Source organism: Thunnus maccoyii, chromosome 10, assembly GCF_910596095.1.
Source record: "Thunnus maccoyii chromosome 10, fThuMac1.1, whole genome shotgun sequence".
NCBI classification, from domain to species: Eukaryota; Metazoa; Chordata; class Actinopteri; order Scombriformes; family Scombridae; genus Thunnus; species Thunnus maccoyii.
Window position 1 is genome coordinate 2947891 of NC_056542.1, and position 22596 is coordinate 2970486.

At 39.8% G+C, this 22596-nt stretch overlaps 1 protein-coding gene across 1 annotated transcript in view; it reads right to left on the bottom strand.

The window, feature by feature from the left end:
- Positions 1-311: 311 nt before the first annotated feature.
- Positions 312-22596, bottom strand: part of LOC121906214 (N-acetylglucosamine-1-phosphodiester alpha-N-acetylglucosaminidase-like) — a 30668-nt gene continuing 8383 nt past the window's right edge. The window contains exons 4-12 of the mRNA XM_042424937.1: positions 20684-20823; positions 18263-18371; positions 9751-9879; positions 9456-9661; positions 9132-9179; positions 7586-7714; positions 7262-7393; positions 4210-4291; positions 312-1248 (exon numbers count right to left, since the gene is read on the bottom strand). Of these exons, the coding sequence (XP_042280871.1) occupies positions 987-1248; positions 4210-4291; positions 7262-7393; positions 7586-7714; positions 9132-9179; positions 9456-9661; positions 9751-9879; positions 18263-18371; positions 20684-20823 (1237 nt within the window). The 3' untranslated portion in view covers positions 312-986. The remainder of the gene's footprint in view (positions 1249-4209; positions 4292-7261; positions 7394-7585; positions 7715-9131; positions 9180-9455; positions 9662-9750; positions 9880-18262; positions 18372-20683; positions 20824-22596) is intronic.

Sequence of the window (22596 nt, forward strand, 5' to 3'; positions counted from 1 at the left end):
GCCGCGTGATCGAATTGTTGTTCAAGTTAACTGGAGGCTAAAACAGAAGTTAGTGGTCTCGGCTGGAGGAAGTCTCTACTGAGCATGCTCCATGGGTGCACTGTATATTTACAGGAAGTGGCTTTTATGGCTTCATGCACCGCTGAGCAACTTTCATAGAAATGAACGGGGACCCCACATACATCCAGTACTGTACTGGTACCAGTATAAATGCAACACATCAAAGATTCCTTCAATCTTTGATACTCTAAAGAGACTCTGGTGAACGTAGAAACAAAATCAGACGGAGATTCATCGTTTTGTGGTCAGAATTGAATCCTGATATTAATATTTATTTATTTATATGTATAAAACAGGCAGAAAAGAACCTGTGATTGACGTGACAGATATGACAGTTTGGTGACTTTTACAAAAAGAGTTATTATGAAGAATGTCGTGAACATTATGAAATCTTGATTTAATACAAAGCTGAAGAGAAACCTGACCGGATATTTTACCACTTACGACTAAGAATTGTGCTTCTTCTTTATCGTTTTTTTTTTTTTTTTTTAAATCTGATATGATTTGATATAATCTGCACATTATTTCATCTCACAGTTGTGTTACATTCAAACACGGAGCTCAGTGCATCATGAGAGAAAACATTTTAAAAAACCTTTTTGTGTTAGAAGATTAAAACCTCGGTAACCACCAGATGTTTGAACGCCGGTTAGTTCATCAGTTTACGAGTGGAAAACGTCGTCCTACCTGGAGCTGCGATGGAGACAAAATAAAGCTTTGACATCTTCTCTTTCATCTTTAAATTCAAAGACTTCTTCTTCTCCTGGAAAACTGTTGTGCTTCGCCTTTAAACTTCCTTTTCATTTGAGCAGGATTGTCGATGGAACTTTGACAAGATTCAGATTAAATCGATCAGTCGGTTGTTTCTCTTCGTCGCTTCTCATCGTTACTTCTTGGTCCACAGACGTCGTTCCTCCCGACGACAGCTACAACGTCCCTGAGTTCTGCGGAGACCAGATTTCATCCTGAGAGTCGGAGTCCTCCAAACCGACGCCCGCTTCTTTCCCGGAGGAGCTCCTGGCGCGTGAAGAGACTCCGTTGATGTTGTTGAGCGGGACGTAGGAGTAGTCACGGCGCTCGGGGAAGTGACTCAGCGCCGCCGAGCCGCGAAACGCCCGCAAGACGTGAGCCAGCAGGCTGACCGACAGCAGAGCGGCGAGCGTGAAGGTGATGATCAGCCATGATCGTCTGAGGAGAGGAAGAGGAGGAAGAGGAGGGTCAGACAGGCTTCATAGTGTAAACATTAGTGTAAAGATGTTTCTTTGGAGTCAATCTAACAATGAGCCGTTTGTTTAGAAACTAATAACAACGAGAACGTTTTCAGTCTTTGGAGAGTAGTTCTGTGTAAGGAAGACGCTACTGAGCATGTGCGAGATCACAGGTCTCTTTACAGTAAACAATCGTCGTATTGACACATTTCAAACAAACCCTTCCAGCAAAAAGTTGCTGCAAAGATGAACTAAATCTAACAGAAACAGAACAGGGTTACTGCACATGCTCAGTAGCGTCTGCCTTACACAGAACTACTCTCTAGAGACTGAAAACCTGATCCCTGTTATTAATCTTTGGAGCCGTTTCTAAACAAACTAACGTGACCAAACTCTTCATGATGAAGGAACATGTGACCCAGTGCAGCGATGTGACTCACTGACGTGTTTTTAATCAGATATTTCAGCTTTGATACAAACACACAACACCTGTTAGTAGATCAGTTCATTGATGGTTTGGATCCAAACATGAGATTTGTTGACAATAAGATAAATATAGAACATTTCCAGCCTTTTGCTTTAAGTATTGAGGTATGATTCAAACAAATTTCTCCAAACTACAGTAAGATGAAAAGTACTTTTTGGTATTATTATTATTATTATTATTATTATTATTATTATTATAATGTCCAAGTGAATAGGTTTGGTAAGTAAGGTAAAATAAAGAAGAAAAAAAAAGGCACAAAAAACTACTCGTGTATATAAAATCAAACAAATAAAAATAAAATAATGGTGATTTAAATTATAAATGTAATATAACGAGTAGAAATGCTATTTAACCTGATGCACTAATAGCTGTTTGTTTCCTCGTCCTGTCTATAATTTCTGATGTATGTTGTCGTATTTGGAGTTTTGTAAATTAAAATATAACCTGAAGTTAACGGTGCTGTTTTTCAGCCCTGAGTAGCGTCTGCAGGTATTTGTGTCACCGTTAAAGTAGGAAAGTCTGTCAGTAACCTGAGAGCTGAAACTCAGGACAAAAATAAAAAAAACAGATGCCAAAGACTCCGAGCAGCTCACGGCGCTGAGCAACGAGCCGACTCAGATGTTTAAACATCTTCTCTCATCTGGACAACAGTCACTGTTACAGGAAGACGATTCGATTCCTTAAACACTATTAGTCTCCAGATATTCTGATAATCGATTCATCGTTTTGAGTTATTTTTTGAGGAAACAAAATGTCCAAATTCTCTGATTCCAGCTTCTTAAATGTGAATATTTTCTGGTTTCTTTAGTCTCTTTGACAGTAAACTGAATGTTTTTGGGTTTTGGGAAACACTGATCAACATTTTTCACCGTTTTCTGACATTTTAATGGACCAAACAACTGATCGATTAATCGAGAAAATAATTGACAGAAGAAACGTTGCAGCTCTGAGACTTTAGCAAAGAAAATCAACCTGAAACAATTAAAGTGTTCGTTCATTAAATCTTTACCAGCGAAATAAGTTTTAAAATCCATCAATGATGCAGCCTGAAAAGTCTCCTTCCTTCTTATCCGAACATTTTTAGGTTTTTCGGTAAATATCAAACAATATTTATCTGTTTCTGCGTCTCGTCATATCTGAATGAAGCCGTATGGAGGATTAACGTCACCGCTGTCTAAAGACAAAAACAGATAAATGAATCCAACATTGTTACATATTCCATGACTGAAAACAGCTTATGAATGTGTGCAAACTGCTGTCTCACCTACTGACTATTTTCTTAATTAATCGATTCATCTTTTAATCTATAAAATGTCAGAAAAACATTAAAAATACCACGACAATTACACAAAACCCACCTGGTCCTGAAAAAAATATTCAGTTTATTTTCATATTTGACAAACAAAAGGATCAAATAGTCACATTTGATAGCAGGATTTTGGCAGTTTTTCTGTATAAATGATTAAAAGGATTATTAAAAGTTATTAAACTAGTTGCCATCTTTCACCTTCCGTACCTGCATCACTGCTCCAGCTGTTCAAATGTTTTCTAAACCAACTTATCTGGTCAAATAAGGGTTAAAACAGATGAATTAAAAAAAAAAAAAAAAAAGTCCCTTCCTCCATCTGTAGTACCCCTTCACAAAGCGCTCTCCGGTAACCATAGCAACAACTAACAATCCCTAACTTGCATGTGAAAGGTAAGGAGGCTAATGAATGCGTCCGTCCTCAGAGTGTTTACATGTTAGAGAGGACAAGAAGCCAGACGCAGGCCTGGAGAGCCTCCCTGTTGTTTATTTATTTATTTATTTATTTTTGTTGTCGTCGTCACGGACGTTAATCAGAGCAGAGGACAGAAACGGTCACGACATGACTCCCGAGATATGATTATTATACTCCTCGTTAAAATATCTCACGCCGCTGTGTGAGACGTAGCGCCGCCGCGTCCTCGTGATTTCTCTTTCTACATATTTTTTAAAAAAAAAGTGTTTTATTAGTGAGTTTAACTTTGAGCCTCGCTGACAGGAAACAGACCCTGCTGACGACGTGTGTGTGTGTGTGTGTGTGTGTGTGTGTGTGTGTGTGTGTGTGTGTGTTTAAGTGGCTGCGAGAGAAGATAAACCGAACAGTCGTGGTTTCAATTTACAAGCCGTCGGCTGGCAGATGGAAGAGATTTCACACCTCAGTTCACTAAACGTTTTCTACATCTGAGGGTCAAATCTGTCGACCTGCCGACTGTCAGAGAATAAAACAACTTCTTCTTCTTCTTCCAGTTTTGTTTTATTTTTGTCTCATGTGTGTTGAAGTTTAATTTATTTTTTTAGCAAAATAAGATGCTCAAGCTGCTAAAAATGAAGGAGAAGGTTTATTGAACAGACGTGAAAGACGGCCCTGCAAAGGTGAAAAGGTCAAAGGTGAGGGGTGAGGTCATGTGACCTGAAGCTTTGACACTTACTCTGTTAGATAAGGCTTCTCTCTGTGAGCTTCTTCCTCCTTTCTCCAAGATGTAAACATCTTTTTGGCCAGGCAGTTTCCAGCTGTGGAAGAGAAGAAGAAGAAGAAGAAGAAGAAGAAGAAGAAGTTTAATCTTAGTTTTTTCTTTTCAGGCTACGTTGAGCCGCGTTCCTCTTTTTGTTACTATACTTCCACCTGCAGCTCAACAGGGAAACACAAAGAGGGAATTTGATGCTAAAAAGACTGTAAATGTGTCAGATATCCACTTGATATGACTAACTCAGACTGATGAAGCTGAATAGAAGATTCACACAGACTTTTAAATGCATTTTTGCACAAAATGACTGTTGAAAAATGTGCGTACTCGTCCTTTAATAATCCTCACGGCTTTATTCAGACATGACATTTTTCTTATAGAAAAGAGAAAACGATCGATATTTGGCAGCTGGTGCTTGAGAGGAAGCAGAAAGAGCAGATAGCAAGGAAGGAGATTTAATTAATGATGAAAATAATCATTAGTTGCAGCTCTATTATGTTTCATGTTCATGTTGGATGTTTACTTTGCTTGCATGTAAAAACTGATTCTACCAGTAAAAACATGTAGAAAAGGCAGGTTTTTGTTTGGAATATTATTCTAATCAAGGTTAAAACAACTTTCACAAAGCAAAAGAGCTTCACAAGAGAACAATTATTCAAAAAAAGACCATAAAAAGCAAATAAAGAGAGAAAAACAATAAAATACACACAATGGAAAGAGATTAAACCACTAAATAAACACTAGACAGCAGGCCAGACGAAGGCCCGTCTGGATAAACGTTACACCGACGGCTCCAGATAACCACGAGCGGTTGGAGAAGTGGGTTTTTTTGGGGAGCTGATGTGCAGATGTGAAACATTTCCAGTCCTCCCAGTTCAGTCGATACATTCAGAGCTGCTGCTGCTGCTGCTCTGTTTGGACAGACGGCAACAAAGACAGAACTGTTTTCACTTCTTGCTCTACGCAAACAGTCAAACATTTGCTAAATGTGAAAGCACATAAAAAAAAAAAACACACACACACACAATGATAAACACACACAGAGAGTCACTGATATAAAACACATTCAGCCTCTCACACCATGCGTGTCTCCGTCTCCCAGTCTCACGCTTTCTGTTTCACTCTGTCAATACACCGAGCACCAGCAGCAGCAGAGAGAAGACTAGAGATGAAACTACTGATTACTGTCACTACTGGTGATCTGACACTTATTTTCTCCATTGACTGATTCGTCTTTTTGTCTGTAAAATATCAGAAAATCCAAAGATATTCAGTTTACTATCAAGTATGACAGAAAAAAGCTTCATTCAGCACATTTGAAAAGCTGAAATCAGCGATTTTTTGTTGTTTTTGCTTTAAAAAAACGACTAAAACGATTATTTGATTATTACTGCAGATATGTTTTCTGTCAATCAACTAATTGATTAACTGACTAATTGTTGCAGCTCTAAAAAGGAGCCTCATGTTCCAGCAACACCTTAAACCAAGTGACCTTAAATCACTTCACTTTAACAAGCCAAGAACACACAGGAAGGAGAGGAACATCCTCAGTCCAACTATTACAAACACTGAGGAGCATCAGATCAATCAATTCAATTACAGACAACAGTGTTTCTCCTGCAGGATTATGAGCGCCGCTGCTAAAATTTCAGACGATCATTAATATCAACGAGCTACTGATGACCCTGCGTTATTGTGGATTTTTTTTTAGTCATCCTCCGTCTCTTCGTTCTTCAAAGGACATCTGTGTGAAAGGTACAAGAGTAGTGTAGCTCCGTTAGGGAATAAGGCAGTGTGTGTGTGTGTGTATGTGTGTAAATGTGTGTGTGTGTAAATGTGTGTGTGTAGTAGGAGCAGAGGAAATGTTTAGCAGTTAGTTGTCAGTCTGGCAGTAAATGAAGAGTACAGGCTGTGTGTCTGTAAATAAAAGCTGCAGCTCCTCAAGACAAAGAAAATACTCATCTATCGGAGGGAGTTAGCAACAACGCGTTAGCTTAACTTGACTCAGACTTCAGGCTCACTGAAGGTGGACCAGCTGTTCTCATTTTAGTGTCAATCTCAGCTGCTGTTTAACAGAGAATAGAGAAATGTCTGACTGATGAGTCTCTTAATCTGGTATCTGTGGTGGATGTGCTGCTGTCAGGTCACATGACCTCCTCACATATGTGCACGTGTGTTCCCAACATTGAGAAGAGTACAACAGGCCGTGTGAACCAATCAGAGCAGTGAGTTTTTACTTGTGTTTACTACAGAAAGCAACAGAAACATGAAGCTGGAAGTGGAACAGTAGTCGTGTACAGAGCTGCAGACTGAGTGACCGCCGCCGCCGTGACCTCACTGGGATCAGAAACCCGCCACCACACAAACGACAGTAAACTTCCTACATGTTGGAGGAAGCAGCTGAACAGATTTCATGGTTGTAAAATATGAAAATACATAAAAACAACTGAAGATAAAATGTTCATTCTGTATATTTGTTCTGATGGATTTTACTGTTTAAAGTGTTTTATTATCCTGAGATCATCTGTTTTATTTAGTGTAAAACTTTATTATTCAAAACAAGGCTGCAACTAACTCTTTATTTTATTATTGATTCATCTGCTGATTAGCTTCTCAATTAATTAGTTAATCATTTTATCTATAAAATGACAGAAAATTGTAAAAAATTGTGGTTATAATTTTCCAGATTGAAGGAAACGTCTTCAAACGTCTTGTTTTGTTTGACCAACAGTCCAAAAACCATTAATATACAGTTTACTGTCATCAAATTAAGAAAATATTTGTTTTTTTTTCTTTAAAAATTACTATAAAAATTATTAAATTATCAAAACAATTGCCAATTAATTTTCTGTCAATCGACTAATTGATTAATCAACTAATCGTTGCAGCTCTAATTCAATATTATATAATTTAACTTTAACATTGATTTTTATACATTTGTTGAATATCTGTGTGTGTGTGTGTGTGTGTGTGTGTGTGTGTGTGTGTGTGTGTGTGTGTGTGTGTGTGTGTGTACCTGTGTGTAAAACGTAGTTGGTCTCTACTGGCAGTGTGGCGTTGCAGCTTCCTGTCAGCGGGTCACATGGACACTGGTCGTCACAGCGACACTTCTCAGCACAGGACACGCCGAAAAAACCCAGAGGACACACTGACGGAGAGAAATTAAACTTTAAAGATGATAAACTGACATTTTTTATATTTAAACAAAACCGAAAAATCTTTAAAAACAACTGGAGGACAAATAATTATATATTTTAATGAGTAATTTAGTGTCACAAAGATGAATTAAATGTATAGAAGGACAGTAGATGTATAAATGTTAAAGTAGACGCAGCTCTACCTTGTTCACAGGTGTTGCCATGGAAACCAGGAGGGCAGGTGCAGAGTCCGTGGACGTGGTCGCAAGAACCGCCGTTAACGCAGGCGCAGGTCTGGTTGCAGCCGTCGCCGTAGAAACCGGGGAGGCACTCTGCAAAGAGGAAAAGCCGTAAACGTTACCATGGAAACGACAAACCGAAGCATAAAACTGAATAACAGCTGATCTGCATCTCTGTAAGTAAGTGAAACCAGAACCTCCAGGTCCTGGTCCAGAAGTAAGAAAACCTCATTATATCAGCAGTTTGTCCTGCTCTTCACTCCGTATGTCGAGATAACGACGTGTTTTCTGCTTCAGCTACTTTTAACAGTTTAATTTTAATTTTATTTCTAGCAGCTTAGTTCAGTGCTTCAGCAGGTTTCCTCAAAGAGCAACGACATAAAACTGGAAGAACAATAAAAACTGACAAGTTAGACAAAAACAAACATTCCTCACATATACAGTATGAACAACAAACACATTTATAAGACTAATTATCAATAAAATAATGCAGCATTTAGCAGAAAATTACACAGAAATTGAAGAGATCAATAAGAGATTGATACTGATTAGTTGATTAGTGGTTACGATTCAGAGGAAGGAAATATTTATATAAATGTTTAAATTGTAAAAAGGAGAAATGATCATTTCTCATGTGATGTGTCTGTATGTATATATGTGTATATATATGTGTTTGTATTTAATGTACGTAAGACTTTTGTTTTTCAGTAATTTAACAGTTTGATTGTAAATGTTCCTTAATATGATTGTAACTGTAATTTGGAAGCAACAACACTGTTTATGAGAAAATAATTTTGAAAAAAAAAAAAAAGAGAACTTCTGGGAGGACTTTGGGTCTCTTGAGAGAAATAAAAACGTTTCTGGCTGAATTCAAGTCTTTTGTAAATTATATGCTAAATGAATTATATGTTTTTAGGTTGTTTTAGCTTTCTCAGTATTGTTTCTCTCTTCTTAGCTTATTTCAGCCTTCATAACATTGTTATGTGGTTTTTCTGATTGGCCGGCTTCCTGAAGCCGACCAATCAGAACAGAGTGGTCTCATCAGGAGGCGGGGCTTAAAGAGACAGGAGCTGTTTCAGACAGAGGCTGAACTGAAGAGCTGCATAAAGGACCAGTAGAAGATAAATAAGCAGTTTTTAACTGTGAATCATGTAAAGTTATTCCAGTAGAACCCCAGAATATAAATATAGAGCTGGAAATGAGCAGAATATGTGTCCTATAAGACACTGAGAGTGAGGACATACAGCCCTGAACTCACTTCCTCAAAGAGCAGCTTGAAGATTAAAGAAATTAATTAGTTTGAATAATGTCAACACTTGAAGGAGGAGTGAAACCCGGCTGTCATAGAGATGAGCGACATGTGATAATCCTTCAAATATGGGTGTTAATAAAGGGATGTATGGAGATACGTTAAAGGACAACGTGTCAATGAATGAGGATACTCACAACCGTGTGTGTGTGTGTGTGTGTGTGTGTGTGTGTGTGTGTGTGTGTGTGTGTCTCTGTTTACCTCGGCTGCAGTTCTGTCCTCTCCATCCAGCATCACAGACGCAGCCGTCTGCAACACACAAGAGACAGAAAGAAATGAAACGGGCGTCACGCAAGAAGCAGTTATACAAACAGATTCGCTCTGAAGTGGCAAATATCATAAATATCAGTGAATGATGTTTGTGTTTGTTCTTGTATCATCGCTGTACTGGGAGGTGTTTCTTATATTAGGTTTATTCCAATGAGTTTATATCTCCAGAGACAATCCTGCTTAAATAAAATAAATTACTAAATGAAATAAAATTCTGAAAATGACGTTTTTTTGAGTCACTGGTCTGGTTCTTACTGGCGGTGCAGAAGCCGTGGACGCCGCAGGCTGGCGGCTGACACACCAGAGAGTCACAGGCGTCTCCTCGCCAGCCCTCCTGACACTGACAGCTTCCGTCCACACAGTCGCCGTGTCCGCTGCAGTTCGCTGGCTGACAACGCCGCGGGTGGACGCACAGGATGGTGGAGACACGCCGGGCGCAGCGCCACCTGCTGTCTGGTTGACTTGGGAGGGAGGAAAAGAGATAAAACATTTTTATCGTATCTGTCGAAACGTTTCATGGTAGAGGCGAGGCGATGGATTAACGGCTCACCAGTGATCAGACGGGTAGCTGGCCAATGAGCCATCGGTCGCGAAGGTGGAAGACCCGCCTCCATCCAGATTAATGGCGTTGATGATTCCATACTTCTTCAAAAACTCCGCCATCTCCCAAAGATTCATACTGTAGAGACAGAAGAGACAGAAACGACCACGTGGGTCAGACAGTCAGCACATCTGTCAGCACATCTGTCAGTCCGTCACAGTATCAGGTACCTGAGAGGAAGTGACGTCACAACTTCCATGTTCTGTTCTAAAAATGTTGATCTGCAATAATGCAAATGACCAACGATCCTGCTCTACAACATAAACCTTATTAAACTCAGTCTTCATATTGAATAATTTCCAAATCAGAAAACAAAACATCAAGATAGTGTCGTTGTTATTTCACATTTCTGTTCTGAACAACGTTCAACAGAACAACTTATAACATACGTATAACTAACGGAGGGTTAAAACTCCCGACGTTGACAGACTGAGGCCGTCGAGTGTTGAGCTGTTGGCAGCGATACATGTTTTAGAAAACAGAGATTACGACTAAAACGTTGGAAAGACGACGTTAGAAGAGAGTGTTGGTGGAAAAAGGAGAAAGTGTTGATGACGTATGGCGCTCACTGCTGTGCAGGTAAAACCTTGTGGGAGCAAAAGTTTCTTTGAATGCTAATAAATGAATTGTTTTTAAGTTTATTTAAGTTTGTTTCAACCTCTAACATGAAGCGGCTCAGCAGTCGGGTTATCCTGAGAATTTATTTGGCGTCACTGGGTAACTTCCATGTGAATGAACGTGGCGCCATCTTTGAACGCAGCATCGAGTTCTCACAATTTTTCATCCATCAAACACTTATTTTCTGGAGCTTGATGTTTTTTTTTGTTATTGACAATTACCTCAAAATGATTAATCAATTATCAAAATAGCCATCAATTAACTTTCTCTCTCTCTACTAATCTGCAGGGTTCAACAAGTTCAATTTAAGACTTTTTAAAGAGCCTTTAAATAGTAAATTAAATGTGATTTATGACTTGTATGAAACAAATCATCATACTGGCCAAAGAAAGAAAGTATGATAGAAAACCAAGAATTATTTATTAATTCTAGCACATTTTTTTCAGGACTTCCCGGGAGAATATAACAACAACACCTGATGAAATCATGTTTATTATTATTTTATTTATGGAACCTAGCAGCATAAAACTGATGGATGGATTAACCAATAAAAATAAGACTTGCTCGTTAGGAGATGATGAGCTTCCTGGAGACGGTCTACGGCAGGAAAGAGAAAATATTTAAAACCTTTGTAAATGACATTTAAGACTATTTAAAGGATCAGTGAGTGAGATTTAGCAGCATCTACAGACTTTAACACCTTCTGAGGCCAATTCTGAGGAAATTTAATTCAGTGGCTTTTAAGACTTTTGAAGACCTGCAGAAACCCTGTAATGACTTAAATACACCTTCTCCAAGAAGACTACAGACCGCTGCGGAGGTTGAGGTTGTTGTTGACAGACGGAGGTTGAAGTTGTTGTTGATGACAGACGGAGGTTGAGGTTGTTGTTGATGACAGACGGAGGTTGAAGTTGTTGTTGATGACAGACCGAGGTTGTTGTTGATGACAGACGGAGGTTGAAGTTGTTGTTGATGACAGACGGAGGTTGAGGTTGTTGTTGATGACAGACCGAGGTTGAGGTTGATGACAGACGGAGGTTGTTGTTGATGACAGACGGAGGTTGAGGTTGTTGTTGATGACAGACGGAGGTTGAGGTTGTCGTTGATGACAGACGGAGGTTGAGGTTGTCGTTGATGACAGACGGAGGTTGAGGTTGTTGTTGATGACAGACGGAGGTTGAAGTTGTTGTTGATGACAGACGGAGGTTGTTGTTGATGACAGACGGAGGTCGAGGTTGTTCTTGATGACAGACGGAGGTTGTTGTTGATGACAGACGGAGGTTGTTGTTGATGACAGACGGAGGTCGAGGTTGATGTTGATGACAGACGGAGGTCGAGGTTGTTGTTGATGACAGACGGAGGTTGTTGTTGATGACAGACGGAGGTTGTTGTTGATGACAGACGGAGGTTGAGGTTGTTGTTGATGACAGACGGAGGTTGAGGTTGTTGTTGATGACAGACGGAGGTTGAGGTTGTTGTTGATGACAGACGGAGGTTGAGGTTGTTGTTGATGACAGACGGAGGTTGAAGTTGTTGTTGATGACAGACGGAGGTTGAGGTTGTCGTTGATGACAGACGGAGGTTGAAGTTGTTGTTGATGACAGACGGAGGTCGAGGTTGTTGTTGATGACAGACGGAGGTCGAGGTTGTTGTTGATGACAGACGGAGGTCGAAGTTGTTGTTGATGACAGACGGAGGTTGAAGTTGTTGTTGATGACAGACGGAGGTTGAGGTTGTTGTTGATGACAGACGGAGGTTGAGGTTGTTGTTGATGACAGACCGAGGTTGAAGTTGTTGTTGATGACAGACGGAGGTTGTTGTTGATGACAGACGGAGGTTGAAGTTGTCGTTGATGACAGACGGAGGTTGTTGTTGATGACAGACGGAGGTTGTCGTTGATGACAGACGGAGGTTGAAGTTGTTGTTGATGACAGACGGAGGTTGAGGTTGTCGTTGATGACAGACAGAGGTTGTCGTTGATGACAGACGGAGGTTGAGGTTGTCGTTGATGACAGACAGAGGTTGTTGTTGATGACAGACGGAGGTTGAGGTTGTTGTTGATGACAGACGGAGGTTGAGGTTGTCGTTGATGACAGACGGAGGTTGAGGTTGTTGTTGATGACAGACGGAGGTTGAAGTTGTTGTTGATGACAGACGGAGGTTGAAGTTGTCGTTGATGACAGACGGAGGTTGAGGTTGTCGTTGATGACAGACGGAGGTTGAAGTTGTTGTTGATGACAGACGGAGGTTGAGGTTGTTGTTGATGACAGACGGAGGTTGAGGTTGTTGTTGATGACAGACGGAGGTCGAGGTTGTTGTTGATGACAGACGGAGGTTGAAGTTGTTGTTGATGACAGACGGAGGTTGAAGTTGTTGTTGATGACAGACGGAGGTTGTTGTTGATGACAGACGGAGGTCGAGGTTGTTGTTGATGACAGACGGAGGTTGAGGTTGTCGTTGATGACAGACGGAGGTTGAGGTTGTTGTTGATGACAGACAGAGGTTGAGGTTGTCGTTGATGACAGACAGAGGTTGTCGTTGATGACAGACGGAGGTTGAGGTTGTTGTTGATGACAGACGGAGGTTGAGGTTGTTGATGACAGACGGAGGTCGAGGTTGTCGTTGATGACAGACGGAGGTTGAGGTTGTCGTTGATGACAGACGGAGGTCGAGGTTGTCGTTGATGACAGACGGAGGTTGAAGTTGTCGTTGATGACAGACAGAGGTTGTCGTTGATGACAGACGGAGGTTGAGGTTGTTGTTGATGACAGACGGAGGTTGAGGTTGTTGTTGATGACAGACGGAGGTTGAGGTTGTTGTTGATGACAGACGGAGGTTGAGGTTGTCATTGATGACAGACGGAGGTTGTTGTTGATGACAGACGGAGGTTGAGGTTGTTGTTGATGACAGACGGAGGTTGAGGTTGTTGTCGATGACAGACGGAGGTTGAGGTTGTTGTCGATGACAGACGGAGGTTGAGGTTGTCGTTGATGACAGACGGAGGTTGAGGTTGTCGTTGATGACAGACGGAGGTTGAGGTTGTCGTTGATGACAGACGGATGTTGAGGTTGTTGTTGATGACAGACGGAGGTTGAGGTTGTTGCTGATGACAGACGGAGGTTGAGGTTGTTGTCGGGTCAGTTCAGGTTTTATTGAGCTGCTGCTGGTCTGATATCGAATGTTGATACACAGAGAGCAGCAGACATGTGCAGACATGTCAGCTTGTTGTCCTGCTTTTCCACGTCAGATCGTTAACAGCAACACATTCATCTCCAGAGTCACAGCGGGTCTGCAGGGTCACCGCTGCTCTGATGATGATGGTGGTGGAGGGAAAGTCCGATCAATAGAATCGATCAGTGGAGAGGTTTAAGTGGGTTGAGGTGACGTGAGGCTAACAGTGTTAGTTCATCTCACAAACCTTTCAGAGGTTAAAAAGTCTTTCACTTCACTCCTATTTATCATCTTTATTGTTTTTATTCTCTGCCTCCATCTTTCCTCTTTTTCTTCTTCATCAGTTTATTATCTTAACATGAACTACTTCCTGTTTCCAAGCAGCCTATCAACACGTCTCCCACTTCTTATCTAATAAAGATGTTGACAACACATTTACAATAAAACCTCGATGTTTCTTGAGAGCCGTGACACCACTAACCAGCTCCAGTTTGCGGTGTATAATAACTGATAATAACTGTCACAACCATCTTCATCTTCACTATCTTGTCAACATGACATGTTTATCACGTACGACCATGTTCTTCTTATCTCTGCTGTAATTCAAGAGAGTTTCTCAGAGCTTGTTCTACTTGTTTTACTGTGGTTTCAGGAAGTAAACAGACATGTTGGATTAATGTTTGTTCAGATCATCTACTGGTTTCTGTTTGCTCGTCTGTCTTGTTTGCTTTGTTTAGTCAAAGCTTTCCTTAAATATCTGGATTGAAGATAATGGCGCTATTGGTTTTAGACATATATTTATGCCAACCAGTTAATATACAGCATTCTAACTCTGATCCTTTTTATTATCTGTATAAATATACAGAATGTTTTTCTATTTATCTGTATCATGCTCCTATTGACCTCTCTGGCTTCTTCTTCTGCTGCTGTAAAGCAACATTTCCCTCCTGAGATCAATAAAGTTTGATTTCATCTTAATATCTTTTAAGGACCAACTGAAATGTGTCTGTTGTGTTGAGTGTTGTATTTCCTGCTTGTCTTAGACATCATTTTATTTTAGGTTAACTTCTTCTACGGCTGCTCCTGTTAAGAAAATGTTCAACACTGATCCAAGTTTGTCATATTCTGTTAAATTAAACATTAGTAATAAAGTATGTTCATATTCTACAAACCAAAGCACTGAAAGAGGCAGTCCAATGATCTCCATCTTCCAAGTCAGACACTGTTATTAACGTTTTTTTGATATTCGTTCGACATCTTTTGACTCTCAGAATGATCCTCTGATGCATCGACTGGAGTCTTTGTGACAGACGTTAAAACGTTCAGCTTGTTTTTTGAGGTTTTGACAAAACATTTTCACATAAATAAAAGCAGCGAATTAAAACAAACATGTGTTTTGTGTGTTTTGAATAAATCGGGCAAAGAAAATTGCAAAAAAAAAACTTTATTTAACCTCATCAAGTCAAACTCTTCTGAGATGTTTTTCACAGTGAGAAGATGTTTTTCACAGCGGTGGTTCAGGCATGCAGAAGTAAACTGTGCATATTTAATTCCTTGTCGAGGCACTTTTGTATTGACTCAGAGGCCTGTGAGTCACTTTATGTTAATGGAATAAATTATCATATGTTTTTTTTTCTCTCGTCCACAGCTGCGTCTCCTCTCTTTCTTTCCTCCCCAGAGGGAAACTAACTCTCTCATCCACTTACTGGGTGGTAAATAAGAATATTGCTTCCTTTTTTTCCATTTCGTCAATTTTCTAGCTGACTTCTTAAAAAAAAAGTTTAAAACAGACTGCTTGATCTGGAAGTTAAATTTAGGGACTTGGAACGACTTCTTAGCTCTGCTACGGATCCATCTGCCTTATTGGAAATGAGATCTATTAAACAGGAAACGGATCAAATCCACAGTGACGAGGTTGAGAAGAAAATAAGATTCATGAAACAAACGTACTATGAGGCAGAAAGCTCCATTTATAAAGTCAGAGACCTTAAAACAAATAAAATAACAACCAGAAAACATGTGAAATATATTACTGATCACTATAAACCCAACCAGAGAGAGCTAGTGACATTAAAACACTTCTTAAATTCATTAGATGTCTCCTCTCTTTGCAAAAAGCACAACGACAAACTCTCCTCTGAAACGTCAAGTGAGGAAACAGGCACTGATGGATATCCACCAGAATCATTGTTTTCATTAGTTAAAACCTGTTTCCATCACATCATGATGGGAGGGAGACTTTTATTTACCAAAAGAGGGCAAAGATCAGCTGGACTGTAACTCTTATCAGCCAATAAGAGTCCAGATTATAAATTGTAAACATCAATTCTGACTAAGGCCTAAGAGAAAACGCCGGTCCTCCCAGTCATCAGAGTGGGGGTAGTGCGTTTCGGCTGCGGCTGTTTTGGCGGGGGAGTAGGGGAGTACATTTATCTTCATATGATAACGTTAAAAGTAAAGTTAGACTTTGCTGTCGGCTTCTCCACTCATTTTAAAAAAAGATGAGAGAAAAAGAGAGAGAGCAGCTGTGGTCGAGCAAGCTAGAGAGTGAATGAAGAGAGGGAGCGTTGGTAACGGGAAAGCCGGTGAATCAGATCAATAAAATGTTATTTTGTGATTGTTTCACAGCAGTTACGTTCTAGAGCATAAATAAACACACCCACACCCTCCCCCCTCCCTTCCCCTCCCCCACACCTCCGCTCGACCCTGCTGCTGAACGCCGCACCGCCTGATTTAGTGTGAATATGACCTAAGAGGATGATAAAGGTGACGCTACTCTTGATAGACGAGGATCAAACTGGGTTTATAAGAAACAGACAAACTCATGATAATATACAGAGACTCTCCATGTTATTGATTATTAATACAGGAAGAAACAGTGCAGGCTTTTGACTCTGACAGCTAAATATTCCTATACCAAGTAATGGACAGATTTGGGTTCAGTAAAGGATTTAAACAATGCACAAAGACACTATGTTCAAGGGCAAGAACGGCCTCTACAATACTGTGAAGGTCTGTTCTAAGATAATTGGTATCTGGCAGAGACTTGCGTTCTCTGTTGGAGAGGCAGATGGTCAAAAAAGCTTCCCAACACGACCACATCCTGTCCTCCGACTTCATTTTAATGCCCTCAGGCTGTCGTTGCGCCACCTGTGAAGGCAAATCGTCTTTCCAAATCTTTCATTCCTTCTGCCATCGGGCTGTTAAACCTTGATAGCAGTATGTGGAATGAATAATATTTCCATACTCGTGGAGTTTTTATTGTCTTAACTAATCATTCTGGGGCTTGTTATTGCTGGGACTAGGATTCTACTTATTTATTATGTACCTATTTGTGTACTGACTGTCTCTGGCATAGATCTGTCTCTTTTTTGTTTGTTTGTTTTCCTTATGCATGGTCTGGGTATCCTGCTAAACTGAATTGCTCTTTCAGGATAAATAAAGTTGTCTGAATCTGAATATTCATCCTCGACTGCTTGGATAGAAATTAATGGCAGACTCTCTCTAATTCTACAGACAGAGCTGCTCCATTAACCCGACGCTCTTTAATGTCTTTATTGAACCTCTGGCACTAAATATTAGACAGGAAAGATATTTGGAGGGTATAAAGCCTGCCTGTACGCAGGATCATTACAAAACCCAGGTTCAGGGTTACCTTTGCTGATGAATTTATTAAAGATGTAGTCTGGATATGTAGTTAATATTCACAAAACACAAGCCTTGACATTTAACTACACCCCCGCCCAAGAACTGGCAAATAATTATAATTTTAACTGGCATTTATTATATATTCAGTACCTCAGGGTCTATAAATGTCCTCCTTGTATGCTATTAATTATAATCATATATATTGACATGGACAGGTGGGCAGCAGAGTAAGATCAATCAAGATGAACCCTTCTCAAATTATTATCTATTCACAGCTCTGCCGGTACAGGAACCTTTTAAACAGTTTAGAGAATGGGGATAAACACATTTCTAGGTTTATATGGAACAAAAAGAGACCTCATGTAAAATACTTAATCCTTGAGCTGCCGCGGTTACCAGATTACCACGGTAACGCAATCACATCACGCCCACCGCAGAGTCAAACTGATCGAGCTTCATCGCTGAGTGATCGGCTCAGATGTTGGGACGACAGTGATTCTCTCAGGCTTGATATAAAGAATGACCGACTGATATTCAAGCTGCAAGGTTGGCCTCTTAATGACAACGCTGGAATAAAGACATTTAACTTATAGAGGCTATAAAGTACAGATCACTACAGGATTTGAAAAGTTTACCGTATTGGTCTGAATATGAGGCGTTTTTTGTTTTCATGGAAATATGTCTGAAAAAGTGGGGTTGTCTTACATTCAGGGTCTAGACAATTATCACAACATTAGATTTTCTTTTTGAATGGATACAGTGTAAAACCAAGCCAAGTTGTACCCATGGTCTGGGTACAAGACCAAGTTGATCCTCTCTTATATGAGGCATCAGTACTGAAATGCCTTTGTTATGAACTGTACTTGTCCACATGTCTCTAATGTTTGTTGATACCAAGCAACACCTCATGTTCTCTGCCTCATGTGTTTGTACATTAAACTTGAAATGTTGCAGCTGCTTCAGATAAAAACATCAAGGTTAACCTTTTTCCCGTTGTTCTCCTTCAGTTAAATCCTTTTCTTACCCTCTTCGCTCCGTCTGTCCATCGATCTGGAACAGGATCAGTTTGCCTTCAGCGTCGTGACCCACCGCCGTCCTGGCCGACACCACGTCCACAAAATAACGGAGTACTCCTATTAAAGTACAAAAAAAAATGTTTAGTATAAATAAAAGATCTACAAGGCTTGTTAAAACAAATTATATTCATCTGATGTAGAAAATATCTTGTATTTTGTGTCTCTTGACATGAAAACAATTGACACATAATTCGTACTCTTCCTAAACAGAGTTGAAAATTAAATACAAAACTATAAAAATTTAAACTACAAGCACAATATATAAAAACTTTACAGATAAAAATAAATACCACAAAAAACTGAGAGTTCAGTTCAAGTTTAGCGAAGAGCAAAGTGCAAAATTCCTGTTATTCAATACACAGTTTGTAGTTTTACGTGATGGTTTTAACCTTTAGATACAGATTTTTAAATTTAAGTTTTTTACATATTTGCCAGGCTGTAAATAATCTGAGAAACATTAGGGGGAATATTCATTATTTAAACTCACATTAAGCGGGTTCCAAATAAACAATTAGACTATTAAAGCTGCAACTAATGATTCCAATTATTTTATTGATTCGTTTATTATTAATTTTGTCTACAAAATGTTGTAAAATTGTGAAAAATGACCGTTATAATTCCCAGAGTCAAAGGTGATGTCTCATTTTGTACGACCAACAGTCCAAAACATCAAAGTATTCAGTTTACTGTCATGTATGACAAAGAAATCATCATATTTAAGAAGCTGAAACAGGCACATTTTTCACATTTTTCCATTAAAAAGGGACATATTCTGTAAATTTCCAGCTCTATATTTATATTCTGGGACTCTACTGGAATATCTTTACATGATTTACAGTTAAAAACTCCTTATTTATCTTCTACTGGTCCTTTATGCAGCCCCTCAGTTCAGCCTCTGTCTGAAACAGGCCGTTTAAGCTCCTGTCTCTTTAATCCTTTAAGCTTTAAAAATCACAAAAAGCATAAAATGTCCCCTTTAAAAGACTGACTACATCAATTAATCGACTAATGCTGTACTACTACTACTACTAATGCCATGATTGACTGTCTACAGTGGGCAGATGTCTCTATAGAGTTTTACATAACATTTGAGGGTAAAAACACAACTATGAATTTATTTAAGAGTGTTTTTTTAATCTTTATCTGTTAAATAAATGAATCAGAGTAATTTGTGTGTGTGTGTGTGTGTGTGTCTTCTCTATAGAGTTTTACACCCTGATTTAGAGAATCAGAGGATGATGAATCAGTGCTGTGAAAACTCATCTCATCTCTTTTATAAAGTGTGTTTCTGTCTCTGCAGCTGTAACAACAGTTGAGAACACTGATGTGAACTTTGGTTGGTGCTCACAGTTTCACTCTTGTCACTGTTAATCAAACAGTGCAGTGTGTTGTGTTCTGGGTTGGTGTGATGGAGTCACGTCAGGTAACTCTCGGGTTTCTACATTATGCAAACATCGCTCCGCGGCGTTCTGAGATACGGTTACACTTAATTACTGCTGAACCGAAGCGGATCCAGTCGCTGCCTCCCGGTCGGGTGAACTGATCCCCGGCAGCTGGAGGGAGGAGGGAAGGAGGGAAACCTAGACCAGAGCGACTTACCTCAGTCTGATGAGGTGAAGCTCAGGGAAAACTTTGATTTTCTGTTACAAGAAAAGACTCTGTGTATGTTACTATAGCAACTAATGTCTGGAAACTAACCTGCTTATGTGTTTCAGCAACCAGAAATGTGGATACGTCACCTTCTGTACATTAACATCTGCAGTTTATTATCACCTTGCACTCACATGTTAGTATATAAATATAATATCTGACCAGTTTTATAAAATAACACTCAGAGTGACGGACTGACGGAGCTGAAAGAAGATGAGAGACAGACGAACACTGAGCGCTATTTTCATAACGGCGCTAATTAGATAATTTCTCTCTCGCAGCAACAAGATCAGCTGCTCATGATGGTACCGGTTATAACAGTCACGGTGACTCATCATCTCAATGTGTTTGTGTTTTGTTATGTATTTATAAGAAATATGATGCAACAGAAGATGTTGAAAACATGTTAACGCAATATTTCTTCATCCAAAACACAGAGTGCAAAGCAGAGACTCATTAGGTTGGTCACACAGTGTTCCCTCAATAAAATATGTTTTAATACATGTTGATAAGTGAGACTTTCTACTGAAGATCTTTGAGAAATTTATAATATAGTATAAAGTGAGGAGGTTGTGTTGCTGGTTATTATCTTATCACTATTTTTACTCTTTGGAGCTGTTTCTAAACAGGATACATCAACCAGCGTCTTCAGGCAGTAGATGGTTTTTGTGGTTTTTTGAATATCTTTAAAAGCAGCGTAAACCCGGCGCCGTACGTACCCGTCTCCTGCGTCTTGTCGCATTCGGCCTCCAGGCTCTGGTTGATGTAAACCTCGCCGTTCCTCAGCAGCCACACGACTCCGCTGACGAGCTGGACGAACGGGTTGTTCTGGTCCAGGACGTCTTCCTGTGAGAGATACCTGTGAGGACAGACGGGGAGACAGATAATCAGCCTGGTACGAACCCACCGACAGGGAGTTCCTTCTATACTTTGTTTGTTATGTCGGCGTGAACTGCGGCTTTGAATCTGATAACCTTATCCTGACGCCAGTTGTTCAAACTGATGTGTTGGCTGCTGGCACGACGCCACAGATGTAGTTACATAACTCTGACAGCAGCGATCTCCCCGATTATTATTACTGTGACAATGTTACCTCAACTCACACTGAGGAATCCCCTCCAGTTACATTACATCACCTTACATTACCAGCCAGTGGGAACCTTCTTTGGTGTTTTGAACTTTGACTCTGGTTGCACACACCCCAGTCCTCCAGCAATCCTTTACTTCCTTTACTTTCCTCCAGTAACAATAGCGCATGAACTTATTGTTTATATCTCGCAGCAGCAGCTGCTGTTTGATAAAGCTCATTAAAAACGGCTCTCAGATATTAACACTTCAGGCCCATTTAGCAGTCAAATTAAAACAACATGTTCTCATAAATAGATTGTTTACAGTCCATGAAACACAGGAGCTGCACAGGTGCACATGTAGCCTCCAGCCTGCAGTAATAATCTACCATTTACATCATTAAACACTCAAACAGATGTTGGTTTACCACAGTCTCAGTCTCAGTTTAAATGTGATACTGAGATGAACTAAAATAACAAGCTTAATGCAAAATTAATATCCTGTTCACCATCTAATCATCATCACTTTACTGAGTTTGTTTAATGTGTTGATGTTTATGTCAGTAAACAGCTGGTTCAGGGTGTTTCTGACAGTGTAACATCAGCTACTGTAGGCTGTAATATTCTCTCCTCTAATATCTCTGATGGTCACATGACACCTCTCATATTATTCATGGAGCGTTTTGCTTTATAAAGACGTTTTTTAGCTTCTAACTTCTTTATTTCTGTCACAGTGCAGCTGCTCTGAGTTGTATTAATATTTTCTAATAGTTTTATGCTGATGATGAAATCTCAGGAACGTTCATCAGGCTGAAACGAGCGATTTCCCACCAATTTTTAAAAGAGTTTACTGAATCCAACTTGGAAAACTTATACGAGCAAAACTCACAGAAAAGAGAAAGAACATAAAACTGTTGATGCATTGAACACATGAGGCTTAATGTTTCTAGAAAGAGTTGCGTTCACTTACAGCTTTATTTCCACTTATGAAAACATCTCTCAGGTCTCATTTATAGGATCCAGGGTGAGACGGCGCTGACGAAATGTTGAGCTGACTTTGATTTGAGGTTTGAGTTGGATTATATCTTTAAAGATTGAAAGGTGCTTATGGAATAGTTATGGCTCACTAGCACAAGCACACATAATACTGCTGGTTTGAATGTTTATGAGAGGAATCATTGTGTCCAAACTGTGCGTATGCATGGCTCAGAGTTTGCGTACAGGTCAAGTTTGTTCTTATAGATCATAACTTTTACGTGGGAAGCGTATGCAACACTTATAAATGAGACACCTGATCTGTGCAACATAAGAAAACACGACTTTTAAGCAGGGGGGTGTAAACACGGCTCGACTGTTGCATCACACCGCGACCGAAAGTTGACATTTTGGGGATGATGCAATCGCTGGTTGAAGCAGGTTTTTGTGGTTTTCTGTGTGTGAGGTATATCGATGTTTACTTTACTTGAGCTTCACTCTTCTCTCTGGATGTTTGACCTCCACGACACCCACACACACACACACACACACTGTTGCATCATGTAGAAATTCTTGGTTTAACTGACCTC